This window comes from Petaurus breviceps, unplaced genomic scaffold (assembly GCF_028583685.1).
Source record: "Petaurus breviceps papuanus isolate PSGF00001 unplaced genomic scaffold, PetGlider_PUasm1.0 77, whole genome shotgun sequence".
Taxonomy (NCBI): domain Eukaryota; kingdom Metazoa; phylum Chordata; class Mammalia; order Diprotodontia; family Petauridae; genus Petaurus; species Petaurus breviceps.
In genome coordinates this window covers 3,469,224-3,481,231 of record NW_027186492.1, presented here as the reverse complement: position 1 = coordinate 3,481,231, position 12,008 = coordinate 3,469,224, and the positions used below count along the sequence as shown (strand labels likewise).

Sequence of the window (12,008 nt, the reverse complement as noted above, 5' to 3'; positions counted from 1 at the left end):
TTTTGCAGATGGAGAAACTGACAGTAATATAGCTGGTAAATAGTAGTCAGGATTTGAACTCAGGTCTTCTGACTTCAGATGGGGGGGGATTCTCCCTATACCCCACTGCCTTTCAGTTGAAGAGGCCTTGTAAGATCAATTAGGTTTAGCTGCTTTCCTTTAGACCAGTGAATGTCTGAAGCATCTGACGTGGGATTTCCCCCCAGCACTCCAATCAAGTGTTCCATTGTATTAGCATTATATTAGCATTTAAGAGTGAGGGATTGCAAACAGAGGGGCAGCCTGCATGTGGCTTTGGCATCCCTTGAGTCATGGGCAAGAATCATGGGGGATGAGGCCTGGCTGGCTGGATGCTCTTCTCAAAAATTGGAGGAAGTATCCACACTAATGAGATCAGGTATCCACCAAAGGGCAAAGCATAGGCAGCTATGAAATTATTCTTTGTATCTCTCCCTGCTTAAAATGAACTTTTGCCCTGACCTTTCCTTCAATATGTTTTTTCCATTTATTGCTTTTCAGTTGGACCTACTGTATAAGGTTACTAAATTTTCCATATTTTCAGCTTCATACTAGGGGCTCGTTTTAGGCCTTTTTGAAAATCTCTTTCTCCTCACACTCAATCCCCTTCGTATTTCAGCAGCTCTTTGTCTGCATTCTTGATCTGACTACAGGATTTCTCTTCCTGAATCTGGCTTTTATGGAGCTTGAGCATAGCCTCTGATTGTGCCTCCTGGTACACGGTCTCCCCAGTAGTACTAACAGCAGTGGAGACGTCTTTCCCACTCTCCCCCATAATTGTTGGAGGAGCTGTGCCAGCCACCCTTGATGCTGGTGCTGCCAGAAGAGGAAGGCACGCCCCTCCCTTTTGTCTTTCTAGGGGCCATACCACAAATCTGAGCCTCTTCTCCTCTGCATAATCCCTCCACACTCTTCCCAATGCTGACGATGGTGTCTGAGGGTAACCAGTGGGCTGAGATCGAAGGGAGTCCTACTCCCCAAAGAATTCATTTCTTAGTCTCAGAGCCTGAGCATTTCAGTTGTAAATAAATGAGGCTGGGGCTGCTGCTCACAGCCGTGAATCTGGCACAGAAGCTCTTCTTCCCAAGGGTGGAACTCTGCCTTCTATCTGTGCCTTTGCAGCGAACTTCCCCCCATGCTGCGCACCATTCTTCTCAGGTCAACATTTCTGTAATGCCTGCTATGTGACAAGTGCTGAGGCTAGGAAGAAAGGCAGAGGACGGTCCCTTCCTTCATGTGATCCCCTCCTTACATAGAGGATTTGGGAGGAACTCTGCAGGCAGAGGGAAGGCGGCCGAGGTGTGTTTGGAGAGGTGGGGATGTTGCTGGGCAGGTGTGAGTGTCAGAGTTGATGTGATCTTGCAGGAAGGTGAGTTTCTGAAGGTGATGATCAAGCCCAGATATGCAGTCAGGTAGGAAATCCCTCGCATCCTTCAAGACCCAGTGCCAGCGCTGCCTTCCCCATGAAGCTTTGCCTCCTTCCAGACTGGGTTGTCTTCATTCTGTTTATAGGTGCATACATATATACACATCTGTGTCCATGTGTACATATGACATCTGCCTCTCTGGAATCCGAGTTCCTTGGAAGTAGGGAGTTTTATTCAGTGTGTTTGTATCCCCAAGGCCTACCACAGTGCCTGGCACACAGTAGGTGCTTAATTCATGTTGGTTGGTTGATTGGCTTCCCCACACACTTCCTTGCCTCCTTCTCCCTCCACCCCCCAGCTGGGTTTCTGGTTTTCCGATGGAGTGAGGCCCTGTCTCAGGAGTGGAGCTGGGGATGTTGGGGGGGCAGCACAAGTGACAGGGGTCCCTTTATATGAGGTTCGGTCTCAGTTCCTGAAAAGCCCAGCTTCCCATGTTTGTTTCCATTTTAAATTTCATCACTCTTTTGGATTCCCTTTAACTTTAGCTTACAATTTTATATCCTAGAAGCTTATTTATTTACTTTAAAAAAAAAAACCAAACAGGCTTATGTCAACAAGGTTGGGGTTTTTTTAAACAATAATTTTGTATAGATAATTCGCACACACACTTTCCCCAGCACTACATATACCTTCTTTAAGGGGATCTCGTTTTGGGGCAGATATCCTACACCATAGTTGTACTAGTGTGTTGTACAGAGAACCACGTTCCTCGGCATTCCTTCATCCTGAGCCTACTCATTAGATACCCGTTTTCCTGAACTGATGCTTGATTCCTAGCAGTGGCTGTTTTCTCTTGCCGCCTCTCTCCTCCCTGGCGGTATTTAAAACTAGCTAAAACTGCTGTTGCCAAACCATACTTTTCTTTCCATTTAGCATTTTGTTGTGATTGCGGTGTTAGGTGTGGTGTCAGGAGACAGACAGAAAGAAAGATTACAGGATCGAGATAGGGAAAGAGGACTTTGAGAGACACTAATAAGATGTTTGGGCAAATTTGGGAAACTTTGCCCCATTAACGCAGTATCTTGGAGTGTACTTCTGCACCTTAGGAAAAAGCTTTATGGTGTGGGGTCTGCAGAAGGATTAATGTGGGGATGAGCTGGGGTCTGTTTGAGGGAAGGAGGGAAGGAGGAGAAAGGTTCTGTGTGAGAAGAGGGAAAGAAGGGGGCAGGAAAGAGGCATTTTGAAGTTGAACAAAGTCTAGATTAGGGACAGAATAGAGTTGGTGTGAACTAGAGGCTTGCCAAAGGAGCATGCCAAGGCCCAAGTGCTAAGCCACCTCTCAGAAGTCTCTCCCTTCTGGAGGATGGAACCAGTTAGTCCATTATGTGGCTATAAGTATCAGAAGTCCCTCAATCCTTTGAAGGTGGATTTCCCACAGATCTAGCTGGCAGGAAAGATGATTGATGAAGCAAAGACTTTGGAATGAGGCAGGAACAGAACTCTGAGTGTCTGTGGCCCCCTTCTTTTAAAAAATATTTATTGATATCTTTTATTTTTATGTTATTGATTTCCAGCTATATCCCTCTCCTCTCTTCTACCCAGAGAGCCAACCCCTGTCACAAAGAATAAAAACGAAGAGGGGAAAAAAGTTTTGAAAAATTAACTGATACATGAAGTACATCTGACAGTTTGACCACTGTTCCCCACCTATGTAATCTTTCACCTCCATCTGCAAAGAAGAGAGGGAGGTGCATTTTCTAATCTCTTCGAGACCCACTTGGTCGTCCTGATTACATGGCATTGGGTGAAGGGGTTGGGTTTTTGTTATTATTATTTGTTCTCTCCATTTCTGATTCACAGGAACCCTCTCTAAACACACATTTCCTTGTGAGTTCCACCTTCCTCTGAAATGGCTCTCTAAGAGTTGTTAGGTAATATCCTCATTCCTGGAGGTCCATGGCCGAAAGTTCACCAGATGTGCCTGATGATGTTTGGTCCAATACCCTTCTTGGTCACATTGCCTGCTGTAGCCATCACTGTAATGAGAGCGCCAGGAGATGGCGCCAGAACCCCAGTGCTCTCATCAATGTCCTTTTAACTTCCTTAAAAAAAAAAAAACCCCAATGAGTTGTATGTGAAATTTTCCCCTGGAACTGCAGAGGAGAGCTGACGTCACCCCTGGAGCCTGCCCTTCTGCCCCTGCTCTGACTGTTTAATATGAAGTATGCTGTGGCACTGGTACTCCACAAAATGCCCATTCATTGCCCTGGACGGCCACTCTACCTGGCTGACCACTTAGAAAGCCTTCCCTCCTCATGGAGATATTCTAAGGGCCCGAGATCCCACTCTCCTAAGAGGTTGTGGAAGGAACAGAAAAGGGACCAGGGCCGAGGAGTCGTGGTCCAGCTGCTTACGTTTTGTGCTTTCTTGACATAGAGCACTTGTGAAGCTAGCATATAAAAGAGAAGCTTATTTAGTGGGGGTATTAAGCCATGAGACTCTTCTTTGTTTTAATTATTGTGACTTCTAGGAAGGCCCTTCTGGTTTAGCAGGGGCTAAACTAAAGTCTGCTTTCTCTGCAAGGTTTGCCTTCTGTTTTGGCTGTGAGGTTTTTGTCTCTTTGTACAGAAACCAGAACCTTCTTTTTTGGGTGGAGGGAGATTTTTCAAGTTTGCTTCCATAAACCTTTTTTTTTTTTCCTGTTGAAGGACAATTGGGGTTAAGTAACTTGCCCAAGGTTACACGGCTAGTTTTTTTTGTGTTAAGTGTCTGAGGCTAGAACCAAACTCAGGTCCTCCCGACTCCGGGGCTGGCGCTTTACTCACTGCACCACCTAGCCACCCCCTTCCATAAACTTTTGTAGAACCATAAGTTTATCATGACACCCTACTGTGTAAGCTAGCTCTATGGACAAATAACTGTCTTTTGGCTTTTTAGGTGAAGAAAGCATACCGACAAAAGGCCCTCACCTGCCATCCAGACAAAAATCCAGATAATCCCCAAGCAGGTGAGAATATCCTGGCCAAAGGGAAAGGGGCAACTGTCTTCAGCCTTGCAACTTGGAAGCTGGGCAGGTTAGAGCAAGGATACCACAGATATGGATGGACTGCTGGGCATGGGGCCCACCTTTAGCATTTCTGTAGTACTGTACCTTTGTTATCTCCTAGTCTAACTCTGTTCTCCTTTGGACTATGTCTTAGAAATCCACACCTTTTCCATGCTAGGGACTTTTGATTATTCTGCTAGGTATTTCTTCAGTCTCTGGTCAGGTATCAGTCAGCAAATATTTGTTGTGTAAGTGCCTGGGCACAGTATTAGGCATAGGGGTGCAAGTACAGAGTTCTAGCAAGGAGCTAATGGGGGAGACAAAGACATATAAACATAAACATGTGAAGTTTAACTGTAAATTTAATGAACACAGATATATACAAAGTTAAATACAGGATCGTTTGGGAGAGAGGGCACTGCTGTTTGGGGGAATCACGAAAGGCTTCCTGCCTTAGATGGTGTTCAGGCTTCCTCATAAAGGAAGCGAAGGACTCTGTGAGATAGAGGTAAGGAGGAAGTTCATTCCAGTCATGGAGGTGGGAGGTGGAGAGTTGTATGTGAGGAAAAGAAAGAAGTCCAGTCCAACTGAACTGAAGAGTTAGAAAAGGGTAGTAATGTCAGATGCAGTAGAAAAGTTGTTCAGAGCCAGGTTGTATTGTGAGTGCTGTCCAGACAGCCTATAACAGAGGCCCTATAACCCCATCACAGAAGAGCTTGTATCTATTCTTAGAGACAGTAGGGAGCCAGTGATAAAACTTGAACTTGATCGACCAAGGAAATGACATGATCTAATCTATATTTGAAGGGAAATCACTTGCCTAAAGCATACAGAATAGATTAGAGTGATGAGAGAGAGAGACAGAGCAGAGAGACCAACCAATTGTGAGGCTGTTGCCATAGTCCAGGCAGGAGATAATGAGAACCTGAACTAAGGTAGCAGTCATGTGAATAAAGAGATGGGGTGGAATTTGAAAGGTGTCATGGGTAGGAGGGCAAGATTTGGCAACTGGTTAGATATGTGGGGTGAGGGAGAGTGAGGAGTCTAAGATAATATTAAAATTAGGAACCTGGGAGACTAGAAGAAAAATGGTGGCTTTGACAGGTAGAAGAAAGTTTGGATGAGGGATAGGTTTGGGGGGGGGGGGATTGCATTTTGGACACATTGAGTTTAAGGTGTCATAGTGACATCTAGTTAGAAATGGCCCCTGGGTAATTGCTAATGTGGGCCTAATGCTCAGGGGAAACACTGGGACTAACTATAAAGATCTGTGAATCGTCTGTGTAGAGATGATAGTTAAGTCCATGGGTACTGCTAACAATGAGATGGAGAAAGAGAGGAGGAAATGTGAGCTAGTGCAGCCCTAGAACAGAACCATGGAGCAACGAAGGAGACCCAGGAGTGGCCCCACAAGTAGGAGGAGACCGAGCAGAGAGTCGTGTCAAAAAAAGCCCAAAAAACAAACAAACCCAGAACGATGAGACTCTCCAGGAAGAGAGAAAGGGCCGTCAGCAGGGTCAGATGTAGCCAATAGGTTGAGAAAGAGCAGGCCTGAGAAAAAAGACTCTCAGATTTCATAGGGGATTTTTTGTTTTGTTTTGTTTTTTGAGGGGGGAAGGCTGGGCAATTGGGGTTAAGTGACTTGCCCAAGGTCACACGGCTTAACATAGTAAATGTTAAGTATCTGAGGTCAGATTTGAACTCAGGTCCTCCTAACTCCAGGGCTGGTGCTCTATTCACTGCGCTACCTAACGGCCCCTCAGATTTCATAATTAAGAGATCATTGGTAACCTTGGAGAAAGCACTTTAAACTGAGTCAGGAGCCATATTGCAAAGACTTGAGGAGTGAGGGAGAGGGGAGAAAGTAGAAGTAGGGAGGGGAAAGAGCATTTAGAAGGTATTTAATTGGGAAAAGTAAGAGAGTGATGATAGCTTGAAAGGATGGTAGGTAAGATATAGGGAAGTATGTATCCAGGTTGGACTGGGCCTATCTCCAACATTATGATACTGGCATGTCTGTGGTGTGACAGAGGATCCTATTGCCAAATTTAACTTCAGTTTCTCTCCCTTTTTTAAATTTCTATACCCAGCTGAGCTTTTCCACCAGCTCTCCCAGGCCTTGGAGGTGTTGACAGATGCTGCAGCCCGGGTAAGGGCATCTCCACTTTTTATAAGCTATTCTCATTGCTGTTAGCTTCTGTTTCTTCTTTACCTCCCTTCCTGTGCCCCCTCCCTGACCTCATTGTCACCCAGAGCCTTATCCCCATGTGGTACAGTCTCTCCTCTCTATTTGCTTGTGACCCAAGCACTTTGTCACCTGGGGTCCCCAAGGCCGAGGGGAGTAAGGTACTTCAGCCTTGTCGTGGTGGGGAAGAGGAGGAAGGAAGAGGAGATGGGACTAGGAATTTACAGTCTTTGCATTGGCAGTATTCTCAGTGGGATTTCAGAGGTTATCTTGGTCGACTCAGAGGCGAGTCTGAGTTCTTTTTCTCTGACTGATATTCCACTCTGTTCTCTTTTGTCCCTGCCAGGAAGCATACGACAAAGTTAGGAAAGCCAAGAAACAGGCGGCCGAAAGGACTCAGAAACTTGATGAGAGAAGAAAGAAAGTGAAGCTTGGTACGGAGGGCAGGAGAGAGCATTGTACAGCTCAGAGTTTTGTTTCCCTGGTGTCACCATCCATCAGTCCCCTCCCTTTTCCTCTAGGAGCTCTGTTTCCCACAATACAGATTATTTCTTACTTGAGCTCATCTACTTCAGCCCAGACTTTCACCAAAAATCCCTTCTCAGCCTTCCTGGCAAGTGGTCATTGACCCAAAGCCACTTAGCCAAGTCTTCAAGCAGGGGCCTGGCCTGGGTCCGTCCTGGAAATCCGATCTCCTCTTTCCCCTCTGCATTCAGCTCTTCCCAGAACATTCCCAGTCAGTAGTTTCACCTGGAACAGTCCATAGTAGTACATCACCATCCTTTACCCTCCTTCCTGCCCATTTTCTGGAGGGGGTAGACACTGGTTTTAGACCAGTCAGCAGCGTGAGAGCTGTGATTTCTGGTGTTGGGATCTCATCCATTGTTTGGGATTAGCAAGTTTTGGAAAGTAAATCACCTGCTATCTCAGTATCTGCTTAAGTAATATAGGTGGCGCTCCATGATTACAGAGTAAGGAGGGCAGGGGTAGTAATCCCTGGACCTGAAAGGCATCTTAAAGCAGTTCACCCTATGGAAGATCATGGGGACAGGGTTAATGGCATATATAAAGCCTGTCAATACTGTATAGGGCCAGGCCCTCAGTTGGTACCCAATTAATACAAATTGAACTCAAAGAGGGAAATGAGACTGAGCCCAGCGGGAGGAGAAAATGGAATCAGAGCCAGTTCCCAAGTCAGTCTCTTGAACCAAACCACAGGCTCAGATACCAAGGGTTCCACCCACTGCCAACCTTTGCCATCTAGGCTGAGCTGTTTTTGTTTTGACACCCACACCCACATGTACCCTTTGTCCCTGGTTCTAGGCTTTTGGCTTGGTTGGTGTGAGGTTTTTGGGCTCTTTGGTCTGATGCTGTTTCAGAAAAATGGAAACAGGGTTCCCAAAAGGGGGCTTAATAAATGTTTGCTGGCCAGAATTGAATTAGAAATAAAATTAAGCCCTAAACAGCCCTGGAAAGGCATACTATCCCTTCTGATCTGAGCCTTTTTTTTTTTTAATTAATTAATTAATTTACTTTTAGTTTACAACATTCAGTTCCACAATCCCTTGAGTTCCAGATTTTCTTCCCCTTCCTCTCATTCCCCCTCCCCGCTGTGGCGGCATGCAATCAAGTATAGGTTTGACAAATACCTTCACATTAAACATTAGTCAAGTTGTAAAGAAAGTTTGTAACCAATGGAGTGAACAATGAGAAAGAGAAAACAAAACAAAACAAAAAAGAGAGAGCAAGTAGGTTGCTTCTATCTGCATTCAGACTCTGTAAATATTTCTCTGCTTATGTTGATCTGAGTCTTTCTTTAGGGTTTTTGGACTAGGGGAGAGAGGCTCCATGTCAGGCCAGCCAAGATCACAGAAGAGGGCTGTCACACATAGGGTTGAATTCAACCCTCCTGGCCACGGCCAACCAGGGCTGCTTTATAAAGTTGGCTTTATCTGTCCGCAGATCTTGAGGCCCGGGAGAGGCAAGCCCAGGCCCAGGGGAGTGAGGTGGAGGAGGACAGTCGAAGTGCCAGGACATTAGAACAAGAGGTAAGTTTCAGCTGCCTGCCCCTGTTTTCTCCCTGTGGTCACCAGGAGTCACCTCTTCCTTAGCAGTGTCTACTGCCCAAAGTTCAGAGTGTGGGCAAACTTGAACCTGGTTCACATTGTAATGTTTGCCCTGCAATTGTAATGTGACTTCCCATTTCTGACCTGCTCTGCAGATCGCACGCCTACGAGAAGAAGGCTCCCGGCAGCTGGAAGAACAACAGAGGCTGATCCAGGAGCAGATACGCCAAGATCAAGAACAGAGATTAAAAGGTGAAAAAAACGTTCAGATCTCCAGGCAGGCCTTAGTCTACCTGCTTTGTTGGGGTATACCATTAGGGAGTAAAAACATCTGGGCTACATTTGTGGAGGGGGAGATAGGAAGCAGAGTGAGACTGTGAACTTGCTGGATCCTTATATGGATCCTTTCCATATACCAAACCCCCATTCTTCACCAGTTTCCTGCCTCTTGTTTTTCCCCTGTCCCTGCCATCCCGGCCCTGAACAGAAGTGTCTTTGTCCCGGCGACTGAACACCGGGGTGAAAGCATCATTGCACTCTGGGGCTCTTGTTTCCCAGTGAGCTTTCCCTCTGCCATGGAGCTTGTGCTTCCAGGGCCCTCCCCACAGCCCCCTGCTGCCACAATCCTCTCCTAATCTTCATCTTAGAGACCTCTGTTGGGTGAATGCCTACAGAGGAACACATCCTCCTGTTCTCCTTGTTTTCCACACTTGCAGTGACTGGTGTCTCCGGGAGGATGTATTTGCTTCAATTTGTACAGGACCCTCGGCCCTAGGCACTAGCATAAAGCTTTGTCCTCTTCAGAAAGACCTCCTTTTCCCCTGACTCTCTACCCTTTCTTCTTTGCCAATCTTTTTAGGAAAGACGGAAGATCCTGAAGGCAAAGTCACACCTAAACTGAAGGTGAGACCCCGAAGGAGCCCCTGGGGACCATCATTCCTCAGGTACTTGTCAGCACAAGAAAATGTACCTGCAGCTAAGGGAGATCTGGCTTGGGGAAGCTAGAGCATGTCAGAGTTGGGATCTGCTGTTGGTGTTGTAACACCTGCCCTTGTGACCACTACATCCTACTTCTCTCTCAAGTTTTGGGCTACTTCTCTTAGTTCTGCCTTTGAAACGCTGCTCTCAGCCCAGGCACAGCTGGGCAGAGAATTGTCCAGAAGGGTCTTTCTCTGGACCTGGAAATTCCCCTGCTCCTGGGTAGTCATTTCTTGGCATTTCCTCCCATTTGTAGTTTAGGCTGTGCCCCCATTTGATTGCAGGTTAGTGAAAGCGGTGGTGGTACCTGTTAAAACTTGACAAACCCCAGGACACCTGGTGTGGTCCTGTACCCAGCGTGCACTTATGTGTTTGACATTGACCCGCTGCTCTCTTTGCAGTTAAAATGGAAGTGTAAAAAAGAGGATGAGACCAAAGGTGGTTACTCCAAGGATGTCCTCTTGAGGATTCTACAAAAGGTCTGTTCTCTTTCCCCTCCATCTGCGGCTGCTGTCTGGTCCAGCCTTGACATCCCAGCATTGCCTCATCTGTGGTGCTTGGCGGGCCTGGTCCCTGCATTTTCTGTTTCTGTGACCCCTCTGCCTCTCTAGTCTCTGTGCACCCTTGTCCTCTGTTTTTTTGCCCATCCTTAGCCCTTCTTTTCTGAAGAGAAGAAGTTGGCCAGATGCATTGGGGGAGAGGGTATGGTTGGCTATCTCTGGTCTTTGCCAGCCGAGGCAGAGCTGGAGGAAGTTTTTTGATATCAAACTAAACCATCATGATGCCACATGCTGACTTGGCCGAATTACAACTCCATCTTTTCTAACTTTTTGTTGGGTGTCCTTGGTAAGCCAAATCTGCATCTCCACTGTGGCCCTTCTCTTCCTTGTCCTTTTGTTCTGCTCTGGACAAATCCTTTCTTTCCCCATCTCCCTCCTGTACGGTCCCAGCACTCTGTGTTCTTTGGCATTGCCACTGCCTAGTCAGGCTCCTTGGACATAAGGGTCTCCCAGAGCCATGGTGGACCAGTGGGCTTGACCAGGACATGGTGCTTGTTCCCCTTTCTCCAGTCTTTTTTTGGGGGGTATGAATCACAGTTTTACCTAGGCAGCAGCTCTACCGTGTGTCTTCTGTTGAAGAGACTGACCTGGGGGTGAGCTGGTGGGTGATTCAGGCTCCCTTTTTGCCCTCACAGTATGGTGAAGTGCTCAACCTGGTCATCTCCAGTAAGAAGACAGGGAGTGCTGTGGTGGAATTTGCTTCAGTCAAGGCTGCGGTGAGTACCAGGGCCTTGAGGTGAGGTTAGGTCATTTTGGGCCTGGCAACCACATTGGGGCAGATTTACATGACCTTGTGGGCCCTGTAAGCTGAAACAAAGGCCAAACCAGCCAGGACAGTACAGAAATGCCCAGGTTGCCTGGAGGAGTCACCTTCTGCCTAGCTGGATTTCTTCCCTTGGCTAGTGGGAGATAGCTCTACATAGAGGCGGGGCCGTGAGACTACTCTTAATCAGGTTTGTAGCTGATGGCATAAGTGTGCAAATGAGATAGTTTTAATTTGAGTGCTGCTGGAAGCTGTCACAGGACCTTCCTTCTGCCATTTCTGAAAGCCCCTGCCCGTCATGTTTCCCTCCTTGCCTGAACATACACACTTTCAGACACTTGCCTTCTCTTTGCTGTAGATAATCAGCACCTCTCCTTTCCTCTGGGTCAGCTAAAATTCAGTCTACTTTCTTTGAAGGTCATTAGGTTCAGAACTCCGCAGAAAGGGTTGGGACCTTGGCCTATGACTTGTTAAAAGTTGCCAGCTCTTGCTGTAGACTTTGGGCTCAGATAGTAGCATGAGACTAGCACTCGGGTCCCCATCCCAGAGTTGGTTATGTGACATAAAGACAGTCAAACTGTTACCTTTGGCAGGTGCTGGCTGTCAAGAATGAAGTGGGCCTCATCAGTAACCCTCTGAAGATCACCTGGCTGGAGGGTCAGCCCCAGGGAGCAGTGAGTGGCGATGGCACCACCCACTCAGGGCTGTCACAGGTAGGAAGGCACCAGAGAACCCTCGGGTAGGCCCCACCTGTGGGCTGGGAAGCCTACCAGGGAAAAACAGAAGTACCTGCTCAAACCTTTCTCAGGGACCCTTTTATCTCAGAATAAGGTTCACTTGGGATGAGCGACGCAGAGTGGAACTCTGATGGTCTGTCAGTGCTTCACTTTTTTCTCCTCCTGTGGTTTTCCAATAGATTTGATTTTCATTTTTGTGTTTTTTGTAATGTATATAATTATTACTACAGTTGTATGTCATCTGATAGGTAAATTTTATGAAGGGTGCTTCATTCTGCTAACTTTTCT

General features: G+C 46.8%; 1 protein-coding gene across 1 annotated transcript in view; it reads left to right on the top strand.

Moving 5' to 3' along the window:
- DNAJC17 (DnaJ heat shock protein family (Hsp40) member C17) overlaps positions 1-12,008 on the top strand; it is a 39,699-nt gene that overhangs the window by 21,482 nt on the left and 6,209 nt on the right. Inside the window, exons 2-10 of the mRNA XM_069105754.1 lie at positions 4,323-4,392; positions 6,522-6,580; positions 6,963-7,050; positions 8,579-8,664; positions 8,838-8,934; positions 9,542-9,585; positions 10,062-10,139; positions 10,856-10,936; positions 11,577-11,696. Coding sequence (XP_068961855.1) covers positions 4,323-4,392; positions 6,522-6,580; positions 6,963-7,050; positions 8,579-8,664; positions 8,838-8,934; positions 9,542-9,585; positions 10,062-10,139; positions 10,856-10,936; positions 11,577-11,696 — 723 coding nt within the window. The remainder of the gene's footprint in view (positions 1-4,322; positions 4,393-6,521; positions 6,581-6,962; positions 7,051-8,578; positions 8,665-8,837; positions 8,935-9,541; positions 9,586-10,061; positions 10,140-10,855; positions 10,937-11,576; positions 11,697-12,008) is intronic.